The sequence below is a fragment of the Pantherophis guttatus genome, chromosome 11 (assembly GCF_059756535.1).
Source record: "Pantherophis guttatus breed Tessera chromosome 11, ASM5975653v1, whole genome shotgun sequence".
NCBI classification, from domain to species: Eukaryota; Metazoa; Chordata; class Lepidosauria; order Squamata; family Colubridae; genus Pantherophis; species Pantherophis guttatus.
In genome coordinates, this window is record NC_142073.1 from 5870780 (window position 1) to 5890076 (window position 19297).

The 19297-nt window shown below is 43.7% G+C and overlaps 1 protein-coding gene across 2 annotated transcripts in view; it reads right to left on the reverse strand.

Annotated features, from left to right (window-relative positions):
* Positions 1-605: 605 nt before the first annotated feature.
* Positions 606-19297, reverse strand: part of NKD1 (NKD inhibitor of Wnt signaling pathway 1) — an 88163-nt gene continuing 69471 nt past the window's right edge. The window contains exons 5-10 of one of the 2 annotated variants that reach the window (XM_034426485.3): positions 15666-15772; positions 10664-10759; positions 6137-6284; positions 5357-5441; positions 4368-4498; positions 606-3658 (exon numbers count right to left, since the gene is read on the reverse strand). In XM_034426485.3, coding sequence (XP_034282376.2) covers positions 3084-3658; positions 4368-4498; positions 5357-5441; positions 6137-6284; positions 10664-10759; positions 15666-15772 — 1142 coding nt within the window. In that variant the 3' untranslated portion in view covers positions 606-3083. Of the gene's footprint in view, positions 3659-4367; positions 4499-5356; positions 5445-6136; positions 6285-10663; positions 10760-15665; positions 15773-19297 lie in introns of both variants that reach the window. The other variant, XM_034426481.3, reaches the window with a different exon arrangement.

A 19297-nucleotide genomic window follows, 5' to 3' on the forward strand; every position in this document is an offset into this window, starting at 1 on the left:
CAGCCTTTTAAAACAGTCCGAAGGAGCAAAGAAACTCTTTCTCAACCGCCCCTCCCCCGCATTTCCCCTCCCCCCCCATGGAATGTCTCCTTTTCATGGGTTTGCATGCAATACAACAAACATCACTTGAATACATCAGACTTCATTTAACACTATCATATAAATAAACTTATTCCTTCTATACCAGGCAAGTAAATTGTATTTTTTTTTCCTGCAGTCCATAATTATATATATACATATATATATGTATCTATATATATATTTATATACACATATGGGCGAAAAACCAAAGACCAATAACGCAAGCAGCAAAATAAAGCTGGACCAAAAACAAGTCAGCCAGTGGTAAATTGAGAAGTTACGATCCAACTTTCCCTCTGCTGGTTTCTAAACAACAGAAATAATGTATAAATATTTCAGGGGGGAAAGTTTAGAAAAATCAAGAGAATAAATCGAACAGGCTAGTCGTGGTATGGAACAAGACACTCGCCAGCTGATGGCAAAAGAGAGAAAATAACCTACAAGAATATACATTTCGATTTGTTTTGAAAAGGTTCACCAGGAGTGGAGAGGAAAAAAACCCGAAAGCTTATTTTTTTCCCCTCTTTTTCTTTTTTCTTTTGAGACCAATACTAATTAACCAATACTTCTGGTCTCGACCCTCAAAACCATCTGATCTTGTGTTGTGTCAGCTTCATCTCAATCATTTAAATCCCAGCTTTAAAGATTTGTTGTTGTTGTTAAAAACAAAAATATCATCTGATAACACTTCAGCGTTTTGTAAACATAAACAGCAACCTAAAAACAACAACAACAATCCTGAATTGCATACCGTTTTCAAAATAATTACACACAAGTGGTCAAAGCTTCCTCTATTGTTTCAACAACAACAAGAAAATCCCCTTTGGATTTCTTGCTGGGGAGGGGGATAAAAATCAAGATTATATAGCCAGAGGAAATGGGGAGGGGGGGAGGGAGGAGAAGGAAGGGAATCCAGAACCGCTTTTCACTGTCTTGTAAAACTCAACACAAAACAACACAAAACAACAAGGCCCTTGTGTAATGTGAGGGTCAGACTTAATTCCATTTCCCTTTCAGCTACTCTGCTTCTACTCTTAATTTATAGCGGGAGAAGAAGTGATGTTGGCTCTTCCTTAGGGAGATTATGGGTCTCACAAGAGTAGTTGTGAGAAAGGAACGTATAGTAGGCTCTTTGTCGTACAGCCCTTACTTCCATTTCATAAGTGGAATAAGAACGGTCGAACGTAGAATAGCAGTTGGGTGGAGAAGAATCCATAAATCATAATCTGTTGGATTATGGCCTGAAACAGGACACTTGTGAACCCGGTTATTTTGCTGACTATATAATACACTGTTAGTCTTTATAACAAACCTCAAGAAAGTCCCTGGTCATTCTGACTCTGATTTTCAGTCTCATCTGAGAATATGGTGGTGGGGGGACACTTTGAAAAGACCAGCAGAAATGATCTGAAACTAAGAGCAAGTCACTTGTTGATGTCATCTCAGAGCAACATCTCAAAAGGAAGGCCACTTGCCTTCTAGTACCATACGAACCATGAAATCCTTGGTAATGGATTACCAAGCTCAGAGACCACCAAGGACTCCATGGTTCAATCCTGAGCTACATATATGCTTTCCTAAACCATAAGTACCTTAAGATGCCAGAAACCCCTCGCTAGCTATTATTAGGAGTAGTGGCAAGCAGCAGAGATGGTCTCCTGGGTTAATTCAAGATTGATCGTGCTTTTCTGTTGCCTGAACACCACAAATTCCTACAGACCTTCTAATCTAAAGATATGGCAATATGGCAAGAAACAAAAATGTTTAAAATGACCTAACGTATAAAGGTGGCCATTAAAAAATAATGGAAATAATAACAAGTTTGGACATCGTAGCTTTTTTAATGAGCAAATGAACCATTTCCTCATCACTACTGTTAAGGGATAGCTAACAAAGTGATGAGTAGTAAAATATTAGCAGGCTACATGAATGCAATCAAGTAAAAAAAAATCCCTTCCCTGGTTCCATCAGCCCTTCCTTTCCGGCAGCACATTCAATCAAATAAGAAGTTTTGAATTATCCAAGAGGTAGCAACTATTTTGTATTTTTGAAATTGCTGACAGGTTTCCATGACGTAAGCCAACCTGTGCAACAAACTAGGTATCTAACCATTTGTTCAAAGCCTCTTTTCTAAAATCACAACGGAAAGCTTGCTTCAATGGCGTCTCTTAAGATTTTGAACACAGCTCATCACATGAACCAAGATGTATGTTCAACTACCGATTTCCCACCATCCGAATCCCACTCACCTCTTAACACCCATCCAGTAGAAAGTTCTCTAGAGTTTTGCTTAGAGAACATCTACGCTCAAAGAGGCAACGTGAAGTTCTCCTTGAAGAGGTCTTCACACATGACCACGGAGAACTTCTCACAAACTTCTGATGAAATTTGAGGTGTACATTTCTGGGAGTGGACCTAGTTCCACACACCCTTTCATGTGTTCTCCAAAGACACAAAGAGTTCATGTGAAGATTCCCATAAGGATATCTATGGCTGTTTTCTTATGTGTATGTCAGAGGTGGTATTCAGCTGGTTCGGATTGGTTCACTCGAACCGGTAGCTCCGACAATCGGCTGAGAGCGAACAGGTTCGCTCCAATGATCAGGTGGGCCCACCTGCCCGCCCCTTTGCTATACTGACCTCAGCGAACAAGTTGTTACACTGGTTGTATCCCACCACTGGTGTGTGTGTGTGTGTGTGTTGAACAAGCCAATTCTTTCCAAAATAATAAAAACCACAAGTTATTAAAGTAAGTGATACAGTTCCACATAATATAAATAATGTTAGGTAATTGTTATTATCATCATCATCATCATCATTATTTTTTTTTAGTGTTTTTCATACAACTTCTAAAATAGCTTTAGCAGAATATTAATGTTATAGCAACAATACTAACATGAATAAGGACAACACTGATCTTTTTTCCCCCAAGAGGCCACAAACACGCCTTCCTTCATGTGGTGGGAGAACTTCCCAAGAGGTGGGAGAGGGAGAAGTCCATTTCATGTCTGGTAGAAGTGGTGATAGTGGTGATGATGCTCGTGATGGTGATGGTGTTCATGTCTCTGGATCATCTGCCCAACTTGGCCTTCATATAAAATGACCGCAGGCAGATCTCGGACGTGCTCTTTTTCCACCACTGTCCCTGGAGCCGGGAAGCTTTTGCACACTTGGTGAGTCTCTTTTGCCCTCTGCTTATGTTTCTTGTAAGTCTGCTGAGACTGCATGGGGTGGTAAGGTAGGTTCTGGCCTACCCGCGCAGTAGGAGAAGCCATGGGAAGCGGTACTCCTTGGATGGGTTTACTTCTCATCGCCCTTCCGGTGTGAACGGAAGCCGTGTTTTTGCTTTGAGCCTTGGGAGACTTCACAAAATGCCTGCTGGCCTCTTGACTTCGCAGCCTCTGCTGAATTTCTGCCAGCTTTGCATACGAAGCTTCCATTAAGTTGATATGGGCAGGATCGACCACAGGGGACCTCCGCTGGTGGGCGTGGAAGACCTCTGGCTCATGGGAACGGGATCTTGTTTGATTGGCAACCCGAACGGTTGGATTGTGCTTCTGAGCGATCGGTGGAGAGCCTACGAAACAACAAAAGATCTTTTTAGAAATTGCAGAGCAACATGAGCGAATTCTCTCCTCTGATATAACGGACATTGGCGGCTGCCTTAATGACTCCTGCTGAAAATAGCAATAGCACTTAGACTTATATACCGCTACGCAGTGCTTTACAGCCCTCTCTAAGCGGTTTACAGAATCAGCCTATTGTCCCCAACAATTTGGGTCCTCATTTTACCCACCTCAGAAGGATGGAAGTCTGAATCAACCTTAAGCTTCAGCTGGGCATGGTGGGGGGGGGCAAGGATTTTTGCTACCACCCGCCGCCATCACTACTACATCGGGCAATCCAGTCCGAACCGGGAGCATTTCACCCCTGCATCTGTCCCATCTCGAGACAGCACTCTGACCACTCCTTCTCCAGATGCAGGCAAGGCCTGACCTTGACCGACAGGAAGAATGCTATTATGTCTACAGACAGCCCCTCTACTAAATTCCCCCCTCCTACTTTCCCACACATGAGAAGGTGGCAGCATGGAAGCTTCCAGCCTAATATGGCTTCCAAAGCTGACACTACTGGTTTCAGCCCTTTCCAGGAGCATTGCTCCAAGTCTCAAAATGCATCCTGATCTCTGGATACTCAGCATGGCGCACTCTCCAAGTAAACCAGATGGTCCCGTTTCAAAAGATAACAGGATCTGGAATGAATTGCAAGGCATGGGTGCAACATACCTGGCCCAAACTTCGATGTGTAGTTTTCTATTCCTGCGAGATCTAAATAGTGGTTCCTCCTTTCAATGTTTTCATCAACGCAGTGATGGTAGCATCCATTCGGTTCAGGCTTGGATTCTCCATGATGGTACCTATTCGCCAATTACAGGTTGCCTATTAGTTTCATTGTGTACCATGCAAGCGAATGCCTTTAGAAACTAAGCCTCGTGCTGAAATGTTGACACAATTCTACATTTATTGGCGGATTGTAGGCTTTCTGGGAAGGAAACTTTAGTTTCAACTTCTGACATCTCCAGTTGAAAGTATTGATGGAAGAAAAAGGGCTGGAAGATACCTTGATGTGACAATCTAGAGTCACCTTGGTGACACAGAATTTTAATGTAGAAAATTAGAAGAACTGGAGCCATAATGGCGAACCTATGTCACGCGTGCCACAGGTGGCACGCAGAGCCCTTTCTGTGGGCACACCAGCGTTGCCCCAGCCCAGCTTCACTGCACATGTGTGCACCTCCCATCAGCCAGCTGGTTTTTGGGTCTCTGCCACGCATGCACGGGGGTGGGGCCTTCCCTGATCTCCTGATTTATTGCTAAGAACACATGCACAGGAATCTTCTCAACGCAAGGTTAGCACCTGCTTGGAATTAGATAAGGGTCCACAGAATTCAAGGGAGGTCGGGCTCAGTCCATTTATGGCTACATAGCGATTCTAGGCTGATTCCTCTTTTAACTCCATGGGCTAAGACTTAAACGGATATCAACTTCAACATGCATCAATAATTTAATTTGACAGGTTCAACCGTCTTGGTTCTGAGCTTCTGAACCGTGCCGTGTTAATATGGGGCCATCCTTGTTAATGTGGGACATCCTATAGGGGAAATGTATCTTGGGCACAGCATTGTTTCCAGAAGTGCTAAACTGAATGCTTAAATCCAAGGCTATCTAACATGGCATTTCCCCAGAGAGAGATAAAACATTTTGCTCCAGTTTACCTGAGGGAACCCCTTGGCTTCTTGTCACAACTTCTTGCTTCTTCACCAGCTTTGCTCTCTGCTCGATGCCTTGAGCTTTGAAGATCTGCTTTTGCAACACACACACACACACAGACACACACAGAGCGGGAGGGGAAGAGAAAGAGAGATGGTTATTTCCTCTCTTCTTATTGATTTCCTGGCACAGCCCAACTAAACAGGATACATCTATTCTTGGTGAAAAATAGGTAGACAGGTGCATTTCTTTGCATCCAGCCTTGAAGGCAGGAAAAAAGAATAGAATATAATAACAGAAGGGACCTTGGCAGTCTAGTCCAACCCCCTGCTCAGGCAGGAAACCCTACACCAATTCAGACCAATGGTTATCCAACATCTTCTTAACAACTTCCAGTGTTGGAGCATTCACAACTTCTGGAGGCAAGTTGTTCCACTGATTCATTGTTCTAACTGATTAATTGTTCTAACCTATTTGGCCTTGCAAAACTAATTGACAATTAGGTCTCTGGCAGCGTTTCAAGGGAGATAAAGGTGGGTGCTTATCAACATTACCCTGAAAGACTGTGTCAACTCGAGCAGACATCTGTCGGAATCTTCACAGACCGTTTGTGAATCATTACGGGCTGTGAATGACCGTAATTCACAGCCGTCTCAATAAAAGAGTTTTTTTTGGGACTAAGATTGTGATATATGCTTTCTCAGGAAGCCTAGGTTAGAACAGAAATATCTTATGATTTTTTTTTGTTGTTTGGCGAAGGAAGAAAGGCCCAAATCAAATCTTACCGGTGTGGTTCAGCATGATGCTTCTCTTCTTCTGGCTCCCATCCGGAGCAACAGTGAGTTTAACCCTCAGCGTTTTACTAGAGTTGGGTGAATGATTGACAGAAGCATCCACAACTTCATAGATGGTATGAAGCAGGCTTGTAATATCCTAGAGACAGAAGAAAATACATGTGTAAAACCGCCAATGATAGTGTTTACTCTGCCAGGAGTCACACTTAACTTATTTCCTTTACAGAAACAGTAATTCTTACCAATGGTCTGAAATCCCACACTTGACAGTTCGAAGAGCTAGGAATATTTGGTAATATCACCGCAGCTCAAACCCTTCCTGGGTTTCCAGGAAGGCAGGGGATATTCAACGATTGTAAAATTACAATTATGGAGCAATTGTGAAAAGTTTCTGGGTCAGTTAATTAGCACCCAAACGGTTTCAGTCATCAGGATCTAAGATACTTTTCAGGTAAAGGAAATATATTCATATCCCCAATATCAACGGTGGGATTTAAATTTTTTTACTACTGGTTCAGTGGGTGTGGCTTGGTGGGCGTGGCAGGAGCCCAATATTCTGCCCAATATATACCGGTATTCAGAGGTGGTATTCAGCAGGTTCTGACCAGTTCTGGAGAACCGGTAGCAGAAATTTTGAGTAGTTCGGAGAACCGGTAAATACCGCCTCTGACTGGCCCCGCTCCCATCTATTATTCTCTGCCTCCCGAATCCCAGCTGATCAGGAGGAAATGGGGATTTTGCAGTAACCTTTCCCTGCCACGCCCACCAAGCCACGCCCACCAAGCCATGCCATGCCCACCAAGCCACACCCACAGAACCAGTAGTAAAAAAAAATTGGATTTCACCACTGGAGAAAGCCCAATCTCTACTCCAACTTCTCGAAGCAGAAAACGTTGAGGCTCTACCTCCTGAATAATGCTTATCCCTGTACAAAATGCTGTGTTTGGTTGTGCTTGCTGTGATGTTGGAAGAAATTCTGGTAAATTTTAAAAGAAAACTGGTAACAATCTAATCACCCTAGTTAGTACCGTCCATGTGGAGTTCCCTGAAAAATACCGACACTAGAGATTTAAAAGCGAATGGCTTTTTAAGATGTAAAACCTCCAAGCTTAATAAGGGTGGGCTAATTAAAAGCCTCCCCGTGTTTGAAAAACGATTGTCGCTTTGTAAGTGCAGTGAAAAGTAATTCCAGATATCCACGCATTCCCTTCCAAATGTCATTCTAGTTTTGCACCGATGTTCGGCATTCATCTATCCCAGAAACATCTTTCTTCAGTCTTAACTTCAAACGCAACAGCTGGATTTTCTCTCTTCCTTATCCAAAGCATTTTGATGGCTTAAACCCATAAAAATAAAATTAAATTAAAAATCTTGAATGTTTTGGGTGGGTGGGGGGAAGAGAGAGAAAGCAGAAATGAGTCTATTAGTGCTTGGAGCAGAGGTTCTCTTCCTATATTCATTTTTCTTTCCTTCTTTTACATCCTCTTGGTATCTCTCTTCACCTCTCAGAAGCTGGAGTAACACAGATCTCCTCAAGAAAGGCCTTAAAGCTATAGGGCATCCATTAAGTTATTCACAAAGAACAACACTCAGCCGCCATAACAACCCATGGGCAACACAGTTCTTTCTGAAATGCCAATTTGCTCTCTAATTCACCACCTCAGAAATAACCACACTTCACACTTGGCTAAAGCTTTGCCGCTTTTTACATACACACACACACACACACACACACACACACACACACACACACACACCTCTGGGCCTTGCTGAATCCACAGGAATTCTGCGTTCTCACCTTGTCATGGTGCGAATCTCATCTAGACACACAAATTGTCGGTATAACACTATCAAAACGCAACGCCCTACGGACAAGAAGGTAGAGAGAGACACACAAACTCCAGGAATAGACTGTGCGTGTTTGTTATTTCACGGGTGTGAGGTTAAATCCGGGCTAACAGAAGAACTTGGAAAGATTGAGCGACGCTTAAGAGCTTGGCCTGAAAAATTGACACCTTAAATAATAATTATTATTTATTATTCATATTTCTATGCCGCTCACTCTCTGAGGACTCTGGGCGGCTTACACCAAAGACAGTATACTAAATAGCATATTGCCCCCAACAATCTGGGTCCTCATTTTACCCACCTTGGAAGGATGGAAGGCTGAGTCGACCTTGAACCGGTGAGATTTGATCCCCAGATCTGCTGAACTAGCAGTCAGCTGAAGTAGCTGCAGTACTGCACTCTAACCACTGCGCCACCTCGGCTCTTCCTTATACACTTATACCAGTGATGGCTAACCTTTTGGCCATCAAGTACCAAAAATGGGGGGAGTGTGTGTGTGGGGTCACGCACATGTGTGCCCACACCCATAATTCAATGCCCCCCAGCACACACACCCGTGCATGCATGTGTGACACCCCTCCCCCCACATACGCATGCGACTCCACTGCTCTCCCTTTGCTTTTGGCATGCGACGGCAAAAAGGTTACCGGTGGCCCCAGTAGGCCCATTTTTCGCCTTCCTCAGGCTCCAGAGGCTTTCTTGGAGCCTGGGGAGGGCGAAAACAGCCTTACCCATCCCCCCGGAGGCCGGAAACGACCCATTTCCCGACTTCCGATGGACCGCAAGGCTGGAAAATCAGCTGGCCGGCGCGCAGATGCGCGCTGGAGCTGAGCTAGGGCAATGCTTGCATGCCCACAGATATGGCTCCGCGTGCCACCTGTGGCACGCATGCCATAGGCTTACCATCACGGCCTTATACAGTTGGTGGGACGTGTCACTTCTAAAATCTATAACAGCACGTGAGCTTTGCAGCAAAAATCTTCACACTTTGGAAAGTCTTATTGCTCTTTGTGTCTTAGATCCCTTCTCCTTGTGATAAATGTGATTATCGGTCCAGCTGAAGGACTTCTGCTATTTTATTGGCTCCGTTCTGACAGCAATTGGAAGAGCCAGAAAGGATTTAATATTTGCAAAGGGCGCTTTCTTGACACTCTGTTTAAAGAATAATTTGTCTCAGATGTTTATCGCTTTCCAGATTCACACTTTTAAAACGTTCCTGAAACACGCACACATACATACACGCACGGTGCTAATCCTTGACTTCAAACAATGCCAAGTGCAAAAGCCAAGAACTTCTGGTATTCTAAAAGCAGAACCATTAAAAAGAGGGCATATCTTGAATTGAACGGAATACTTTATATGGCCAAGTATGATTAAACACACAAGGAATTTGTCTCTGTTGCAGAAGCTCTCAGTGTACATGCAAAGCAACAGAGCAATAATCATAATATCAATAAGAGGGGGGAATAAAGGAGATAATAATGAGCCACGGTGGGGCAGTGGTTAGAGTGCAGTACTGCAGGCTATTTCTGCTGACTGCCGTCTGCCTGCAATTTGGCAGTTCGAATCTCACCAGGCTCAAGGTTGACTCAGCCTTCTATCCTTCCCAGGTGGCTAAAATGAGGACCCAGATTGTTGGGGACAATAGGCTGACTCTGTACACTACTTAGAGAGGGCTGCAAAGCACTGTGAAGTGGTATATAAGTCTAAGTGCTATTGCTAAAATATGAAGGATAAATAATAATACAGCCATAACACATATTGTTAATGCGTATTAATTAATTAGTTAATATTAATAAATGTTCATTCAGGATTGCAAATTCAGGCAAGGATTTCAACACATACGAACCAGTTCTGTGGAGGTTTGATCCACAGATCAAATTAATCTAAAGGCAGCTTTTCTGACATCACTGCTAATGCAATGGTATTCCAGCTGAGTCCATCCATACAATGAGGATCTACATATCAAACTATTACTACCTGATATTCCCCAAAGTGCTTTTTCAAGAGGCAAGTAAACTGTCTGGTTTTTCTTTGAAGACGTTTCACTTCTCAGCCAAGAAGCTTCTTCAGAGCTCTTCTTTTTTCTTCTTTTTTAACAGAAGCTTCTTGGATGAGAAGCGAGACGTCTTCAAAGAAAAACCAGAAAGTCCAGTTGCCTCTTGAAAAAACACTTTTTGGGACAACCATGACCTGGATGACTGAGAATCTCCACAGACATCTACTACCTGGTGTAGACAAATGCATTTGAGAAGCAAGTCTCTTAGATTAGATGAAGAGAGAAAGATCTTTGAACCCACAACTCTGTTGTACTCAGGTCATTTTTAGTATCTATGAAAAACATTCCAAATACGTATCTCAAAAGCATTCCATAGAACAGAGATCTCCAAACTTGGAAACTTGTGGAAGAGGAATTCTGGGAGTTGAAGTCCACCAGTCTTAAAATTGCCAAGTTTGGAGACCCCTGCCATAAAGGATGAGTGCCTGGATTTATCTAAAAAAAAACCAAAAAACTATAGAAAATGAATCAGTAACATTTCAGTCACATGTAACATTCATGCTCTCCTGACCTAGAAATGTATTAATTTATGACTTGTACAATTGACCTTTTCTCAATTTTCTTTGCCCTTGTTTTTATCCGGTGCTGTTTTAGGGTGTAATTTGACTTACCTCACGGGTGACTCTGCCATTGTTGTCGAAATCGTAGAGAGTGAAGGTCCATTCTTGCCTGTTGTCTTCCTCAACAGACACATCGCACTGCAATTCCTAAGGAACACACAAAAAACGTGTGTTAGATTAACCAAAACAAAATGCTAGTTGTTGTCTGAAACATACTTTATGTTTGAAGATGCTTTTCCAAAGGAGAAAATCTCTTTAATGTTCCTTTTATTAGCAGTGAGTGTTGAGAAAGTGGTTAAGCTGTGGCTTCAAAAGGCCCTCCAAGGAACAGATAATCTAGGTCAGTGGTTCTCAACCTTTTTTTCCCACCATGGACTCCCTTTAAATACCTTTTGTGGCCATGGACCATGGCCACAGACCCCCCCAAGACTTAACTCAAGATTTAAAACACTAGACTTAACAAACAATTCACGAACCCCCTGTGATATTGTGTTCCTCAGGAATCCATGGACCTTGGGAACTTCATCACTGGAAGCTTCATCACTGGAAGCTTTCAAGAAGAGCCACCTGTCAGAAATGGTGTAGGGTCTCCTGCTTGGGTGGGAGGGGGGCTTGGACTACATGACCTACAAAGTCCCTTCCAACTCTATTAATCTGTTCATCTGACCACAGGGTGAGAACCCTTGATCTAGACCCTTTCATTAGAGCTGTCCTTGAAGACTATTCAAGGCGTAATTCTGAGACAGCACTGGCCATGCATGTTGATGACTACTGGTGGAGCCAGGTCTGATATGGTGCAACGATCCTTCCCTCCCTTAAGTCTCTCAGAGGTTTTTGACCCCCATCAACTTTGCTGTCCTTCTGGACTACCTATGGAGAAGAAGAGGAGGGGGATGTCCTAAATGGCGGTGGTACTTTCTATGTGGCAGAAAGTTATGTGTTGGCAGATGTGGACAGATCACATGACCCCGGGACGCTGCAACCGTCATAAATACCAATCAGTTACCAAGGATCTGGATTTTGATCATGTGATGCTGCCACGTTAAGTCGTACGTGTGAAAAAAGTCACTTTTTTTTCAGTGCCGCGGTAACGTTGAACGGTCACTAAACGAGCTGTTGTTGTAAGTCGAGGACTTACTTATAGCTCCTGAAAGGACGCCTGGGTCTTCTTACCTGGCTAAGGTAAGAATTAAACTAGGGAACTTTCCAGTTTCAGTCTTAAAAAGAGTTTTTTTTCCAAGGAGGAAAAACTGTTTGCACAACCGTCTCGTTTCAATCCGAGGCCTCACCTCAAACTTTACAGGACCTTCGCCTTCCCTTCTGTGGCACTCGCGTGATCGGAGTCACGGGGAGAGCGAAGGAAGGCATGGGGGCCAATTAAAAGAAAAGCTGTTGCACTCAAGGAAAATAAACACTTCCAAATAGCTCTGGCAGGATGGAAGGCCTGAAATACCTCCTTGATCTGCTGACTTGAAACCAATTCCCTACAGCAGTTAACGGTAAAGCCCCCAGTTCCCCGCTGAGTTCAAAGGCAGCCGTCTCTTGCGTGTTACAGGCCCCTGCTTGAAAGCTGCCAAAAGACCCCTACACAGTTGTGGAAGTGGAGGTTCAGATTACACAAACATTCTCAGCTTCTTTAAAAGCCTCCGATTTAGACCTCTTTGGCTGTCTGTCGTAGTTTCAGTGCCCTGTCATAAAATGAAAGCTGCCTCCTGGGTGCTTAGGCCCTCGCTTGCGCCACTGAGAAACTCTGATCTGAAATGCAAGCGGGCACATGCAGGTGCCCCCACTCCACACCTGACACAGGAGGAGATGCTTCTGTCTTGCACAGCCGGGAGATAGAAATCAGCGCGGGGTATCTTGACGGCTAATCACGCAGTCCGACTGGATTTGGCATTTTTATCCACTTATCGAGCCCTTCCCCCGAGGTCCTGGGATGGGCAGATGCTGTTCTTCGATGGTGTGAAAAGATATCGTTGCAGGGTGTAAGCTGCTCCAAGTCAAGCTGCCCTTTTGCAATTGACTGGTGGGGAGTTTGTCAATGCCGACAGATATTCAAGTGGTGCTTCAGAGGTTTTGGGATTGAACCAAGGCACCAATTATTATTACTGGTGCTATCTTTGCTTTCTCTTGCCATGTTCATTACACTTCTGTTTGCCAAGACTTTATATTTTGGGATTTTCTCCATTTGTTTCTCAACTGTTATGCTGTCTCCAAGTACTGCTGAGTCCACTATCCAGAGGTTTTTTTGTCTTTCTTATCAACAGTTGTTGATATGAGGTGTTATGTAGGGAGGGAGGGAGGGAGGGAGGGAGGGAGGGAGGGAGGGAGGGAAGGAAGGAAGGAAGGAAGGAAGGAAGGAAGGAAGGAAGGAAGGAAGGAAGGAAGGAGAGAGAAAAGTACAGAAAAGAAAGAGAGGGAGATAGGGAAGCAATAGCACTTAGACTTATATACTGCTTCACAGTGCTTTTACAGTCCTCTCTAAGTGGTTTTACAGAATCAGCATATTGCCTCCAACAATCTGGGCCCTCATTTTACCGACCTCGGAAGGATGGAAGGCTGAAATCAACCTTGAGCCGGTGGGACTTGAACTGCCAGACTGCTTGCAATCAGCAGTCAGCAGAAGTGACTTGCAGTACTGCACTCTAACCACTGTGCCACCATGGCTCTAGGAAGGAAGGAGGTAGAAGAGTAGAGGGAAAAGAGAAAGGGTGAAGGAAGAGAGGAAGGGAGGGAGGGAAGGAAGGAAGGCGATAGAAGAGTAGAAGGAAAAGAGAGAGGGTGAAGGAAGGAAGGGAGGGAAGGAAGGAAGAAGATAGAAGAGGAGAGGGAAAAGAGAGAGGGTGAAGGAAGAGAGGGAGGGAGGGAAGGAAGGAAGAAGATAGAAGAGGAGAGGGAAAAGAGAGAGGGTGAAGGAAGAGAGGAAGGGAGGGAAGGAAGGAAGGAGATAGAAGAGTAGAGGGAAAAGAGAGAGGGTGAAGGAAGAGAGGGAGGGAGGGAGAGAGGGAAGGAAGGAAGAAGATAGAAGAGGAGAGGGAAAAGAGAGAGGGTGAAGAAAGAGAGGGAGGGAGGGAAGGAAGGAAGGAGATAGAAAAGGAGAGGAAAAAGGGAAGGAAGAAGATAAGGGTAGAGGGAAAAGAGAGCGGGTGAAGGAAGAGAGGAAGAGAGGGAAGGAAGGAGATAGAAGAGGAGAGGAGAGAGAGAGGAAGGGAGGCAGGGAGAAGGGAAGGAGGGAGGGAGGGAGGGAGAGACTCAATCTTAAAGCCACTCAAATCATAGAAACCATTGACTGTGTTAGATATCAATGAAACTACAGGAAAAGTCCCTATTTTTTTCAAGGATCTCTCTCTGTTTGATTCACTAATTATATTTTGAAAGAGCAATCCAGGAGGCGTAGGAGAGGGGGCGAAAAAAAAAGAAAAGATGAAAGCCTATTCTTTTCCAACTTCAGTTATCAGTCCTGGAACAGTCCTGGAACCATTTTGGCAAGATCACAGCCAACCTCGGAAGGGCTCTTAATCTGTCTACTTAGCTGAATTTATACTCGGGGAGGAGAATTAGATCACTTACGTAGTTGTAATTGGCTCTGTTTACTCCCAGCATTATCTGTATCTTTTACAACAACAACATACTGATCACCTTTGGCAAGAAAGTAAGAAAACAGAAACTCGGAGAAAGAAGCGTGATGACAGCTAGCAGAGAGACTTCAGTAGCGCCAGTTCATGAGACATAAAAATAATACACAAACACACACAAATTTTTGCCACGGTTAGGATCTCTGGTGCTTGGCTGGCACGCATGGAACTACTGCATACACAAGAACACACCAAATAAAAGGTCTCTCTCGAACCAAGTTCGATTCCTTGTGATTTCTTGGAATGAGCTATCCAGTTTTTTTTTTCTTCTCCTTTCAATTTGTTGTTTTTTCTAGTTTCTCAGTCTAGTCTACACTCCTGGTGGTCCTGATCGAGCCTAGTCCGGCTTAGCTTTTCCAGATCAGCTAAGGTCAGCTAGTGCTGCAGGCCAATTGGGCATGAATCTAGAGTAGTGTTTCTCAACCTTGGTAGCTTGAAGATGGGTGGACTCCCAGAATCCCCCAACCAGCAGCGCTTACTAAAATGCAGAGACATCACCCTGTCAACCAATGTGCGTATAGTCATTACTATGGTTTTCCCAGTTGCAGTGTATGTCTGTGAAAGTTGGACCATAAGGAAGGCTGAGTGCCAAAGAATTGAGGCTTTGAACTCTGGTGCTGGAGAACCCTCCTGTGAGTCCCTTGGAGTGCAAGGTGATCAAACCAGTCAGTCCTAGAGGAGATCAACCCTGACTGCTCTTTAGAAGGCCAGATCCTGAAGAGGAAACTCAAATACTTTGGCCACCTAATGAGAAGGAAGGACTCCCTGGAGAAGAGCCTAATGCTGGGAACGATGGAGGGCAAAAGAAGAAGAAGGGGACAACAGAGAACGAGGTGGCTGGATGGAGTCACTGAAGCAGTCGGCATGAACTTAAATGGACTCCGGAGGATGGTAGAGGACAGGAAGGCCTAGAGGAACATTGCCCATGGGGTTGCGATGGATCAGATACGATTTCACAACTAACAACAACAACAATGTCACACACAAGATAATCCTCTCCAATATTTAGTATGCACTCCCAAATAGGGCACACAGCTTGCAGTTCTCTGAACTCTTGAAGCTTCTTCTATCTTCCAGGAAAACAGGACACGCATTGAAGCAGGCTTGTGAAATGTTTCAAAGACAAAACATTTCAAGACTCCAAAATGCCGTTTCAAGTTCAAAAATGGGTTATTTCATCGTTTCTGGAAGCGTTCTGATCTTGTTCCAACTCTTCTGGAAGGCTTCCAAACGCGAACCAGAGCCGTCCTGACCTCAGAACACTCCCCAAATGTTTGGAACCAAACCAGCATCACTGTTTCGAACGGCGCTTGCCTTCGCAAAACCACTAATACGGAGCTGATTAGGAGTCAAATTGGATGGAAACAACCATCTTTTCAAGATCTTAAGAGCAACTTGCAAAAGACCAACATGCTTACCTCAAATTTTAGCTGCTTCTTGGCATTTGCGCGGCCATCGGTTTCCTTTTCGGCTTTCTTCTCATCACCACTGCAAGCTCCCTCTGTCTTTTCTGGGGGCAGAGCAACTGGGTGCGAAAGAGAGAGGCGGAATTAAGGAGAACGTTCTAGAAATTGCGTTGAGTTTAGCTATAGGGAGGCACAAAATATCTCTAACCTGGTTCCAAGTTTAAAAGCCTCTCCAAGGCTCAAGGTTGACTCAGCCTTCCATCCTTTCTAAGGTAGGTGAAATGAGGACCCAGTTTGTGGGGGCAATAAGCTGACTTTGTATAAAATATACAAAAGAATGAAGGCTATTGCTTAATGCATTGTAAGCCGCCCTGAGTCTCCGGAGAAGGGCGGCATATAAATCAAATTTAAAAAAAAAAAGAGAGAGACGTTTGAGCATCCTTAGCGTGAAACAAATCTCTTGAATTTTTAGAGTTTTGTTCTAGCTTTGACCAGGAGTGAAATCTAGCAGGTTCTGACAGGTTCTGGAGAACCAGCAACGGAAATTTTGAGTAGTTCGGAGAACTGACAAATACCACCTCTGGCTGGCCCCAGAATAGGGTGGGAATGGAGATTTTGCAATATCCTTCCCCCAGGAATGGGGAGGGAATGGGGATTTTGCAGTACCCTTCCCCTGGAGTGGGGTGGAAATGGGGATTTTGCAGGATCCTTCCCCCAGGAGTGGAGAGGGAATGGGGATTTTGTAGTAGCCTTCCCCCAGGAGTGGGGAGGGAATGGGGATTTTGCAGTAGCCTTCCCCCAGGAGTGGAATAGAATTGGGGATTTTGCAGTATCCTTTCCCTGGGGTGGGAATGGAGATTTTGCAGTATCCTTCCCCTGCCACACCCACCAAGTCACACCCGCAGAACCGGTAGTAAAAAAAATTGGATTTCACCACTGAGTTTGACTTAGAGCACATTTTCCCACCATTAAACCCAGTTTAGCTCTATTGAGAGATGCATTTTTCAGGGCAAACCTCAAAACAATCAAAATAGCTGCACAGAAAGCTTTGTTCTGAACATGAAATTATAACCTATTTGTGGTTTCATGCTTAATTATTTGATATGTCAGGGATCTCATTGTAAAACCCATGTTTGTCAACCATGTTAAATTTTGGCTTCCTTTTCAACAACTTGGTACAACCATGAATTTTACGTTGGTTTTTATTTTTCCCTAAAAAGAATAACTCCCATGATCCTAACTTTGACATCCAAAATATAATTCGATTTAACACAATACAATATTGATAAGAGGACTCTGCCCTCTACTGAAATGCTCTCTGGGTGAAGAAAAATGGGCTTTTTAAAAAACACACACACACACATACATTCAAAGGAAATACAAAAGTGAATTTTTCAAAAGAAAAAAATAAGAAGCATTAAAACCTAGAACATTTCTACTAAGAGAATGGGCTTGTTACAACTTGCATGCACGCATTTTTCCTCGTTCAAAGCCAACAGACATTATCACCCCGTGTACCCATAAAACTAAATCAGATTGGATTTTTTTTTAAAAAAAATCTTAATGTCATAATGCTTCGGTTTGCACAATGGCTGTTGGCTTCTTTGGCAGTTTCTTGATTGGGATATTGTTTGCTTCTTGTTGGTCTGATATTACCAAGAGCCTTGGTGGCGCAGCAGATTAAAGTGCTGTTAAGTAACACCAGCTGCCTGCAATTACTGCAAGTTCAAATCTCACCAGGCTCAAGGTTGACTCAGCCTTCCATCCTTCCGAGGTAGGTAAAATGAGGACCCGGTTTGTGGGGGCAATAAGCTGACTTTGTATAAAAAAAAGAACACCGCTTGGGGGGGCCGAAAGCCCTACTAAGCAGGTATATACGAAAGTATGAAGGCTATTGCTTAACGCATTGTAAGACGCCCTGAGTCTCCGGAGAAGGGCGGCATATAAATCAAACCAATAAATAAATAAATTAATTAACCTTGGAGTTAATCTATGCTCATCTGGGTGTTGATTGCTGGAGGAGATGTGCTGGGATCCTTTTTGGTTCTCTTTTAGGCTGGTTGATTGTCTCTTTTGCACAGTCTACAAATGTTGTTAATGTCTATTGATGATTTGTCAGAGCGCCAGGCTTCTAGAAATTCCCTGGCGTCTTTATTAATTGCCTAGGCTGGTCACAAAACTACAGATACAAACTTTTCCATCAATGGAAAAGGCATCACCCCTGGTGTAATACAGATCTATTTCTTTAAAGCCCCCTTCAGAAGCAGCCCAGATAACTTAAGATGGACAGCTATATGAATCTTTTAAATAAATACATACATATGTAAATAAACAGGCTGTCTAAGATAAAAGATCATTGCATCAGTCAAACTGTTCCATCATTGGCGTAGATAGTATGGGGGGGGGGATATCAAAGGATTGCATTTTTGGCTCGAGGCAAACAAATTTCGTTTTAACACGCATTTAACCGAAATACAGAAAATTTAAGTGCTTTTAGGCTATATGCCCTTCAGCTGTCTGTCTCTATGCATAGGAAGCAGCACAGGACAATTAAAGAGATGTGTTCGCATCCCGCACGCACCATAGAAAAGCAATGCGCTGAAAGCGTATTTTTATTTATTTATAAACTTTATTAAAACACATATAAAACACATATAAAAACATTTACAAAACATACAACGTATAAGTAAATTTTCCTCTTAAAGCAATATTTCATAGTGGTTCTTCAATTAATACAGTTGTGATTTTTCCCCTTATTTTTAGCCTAGTAGTTTTTCCCTTTCCCTTTTCTCCCCCCTCCTCTTCTTAAAGAAAGCATCTTGAAAAGAAAAATGCAAACAATGGCCGGGAAGAGTTCAAATTGGCAGCGCGACAAACCCAAGAAAAACCACAAGGCAAAATGCTAAGAGTTCAGCTGCGCACCTGGTGACCTTCCACCCAAATCCTTGCCAACAATATTACATTTGTCTCGGCGAGATTGCCATCTTAAATAAACGGGAGATCGTCAAGGAGCCCAGTTTTCATCTCAGAGCTGTTCAAAAGAGATCTGTGCGCAAGATCACTTCGGGGGGTGGGGTGGGCAGGGGTGAAATCCAGCAAGTTCTGACAGGTTCTGGAGAACCGGTAGAGCAGTTCGGAGAACCAGCAAATACCACCTCTGGCTGGCCCCAGAGTGGAGTGGGAATGGAGATTTTGCAGTATCCTCCCCCTGGAGTGGGGAGGGAATGGGGATTTTGCAGTATCCTTCCCCTGGAGTGAGGTGGGAATGGAGATTTTGCAATATCCCCAGGAATGGGTGGAAATGGAAATTTTGAGCAGTTCGGAGAACTGGCAAATACCAAGTTCATTTAATGACCATATAATTCTCTTTATAACTGCAGTGATTCACTTAAGAACCATGGTATAAAAGAAGGACATAAGATCAGGCACAGGTCATTTCACAACCGCCTTCTTAGCGGTGGGGAATTTTGGTCCCAGCTTTTGGCCATTAGTTGAGGACTATGTCAATTCAATGGAGCCCAATTTTTTCACCTGCAAATTCTTAAGAGCAGGACAGACTGAAGGGGGAAAAAAAATACTTCAGGTTTATTCCTGTGGTGGCATATTGCAAAAAAGATAGCAAGCTTGACAAATCAGCTTTTTGT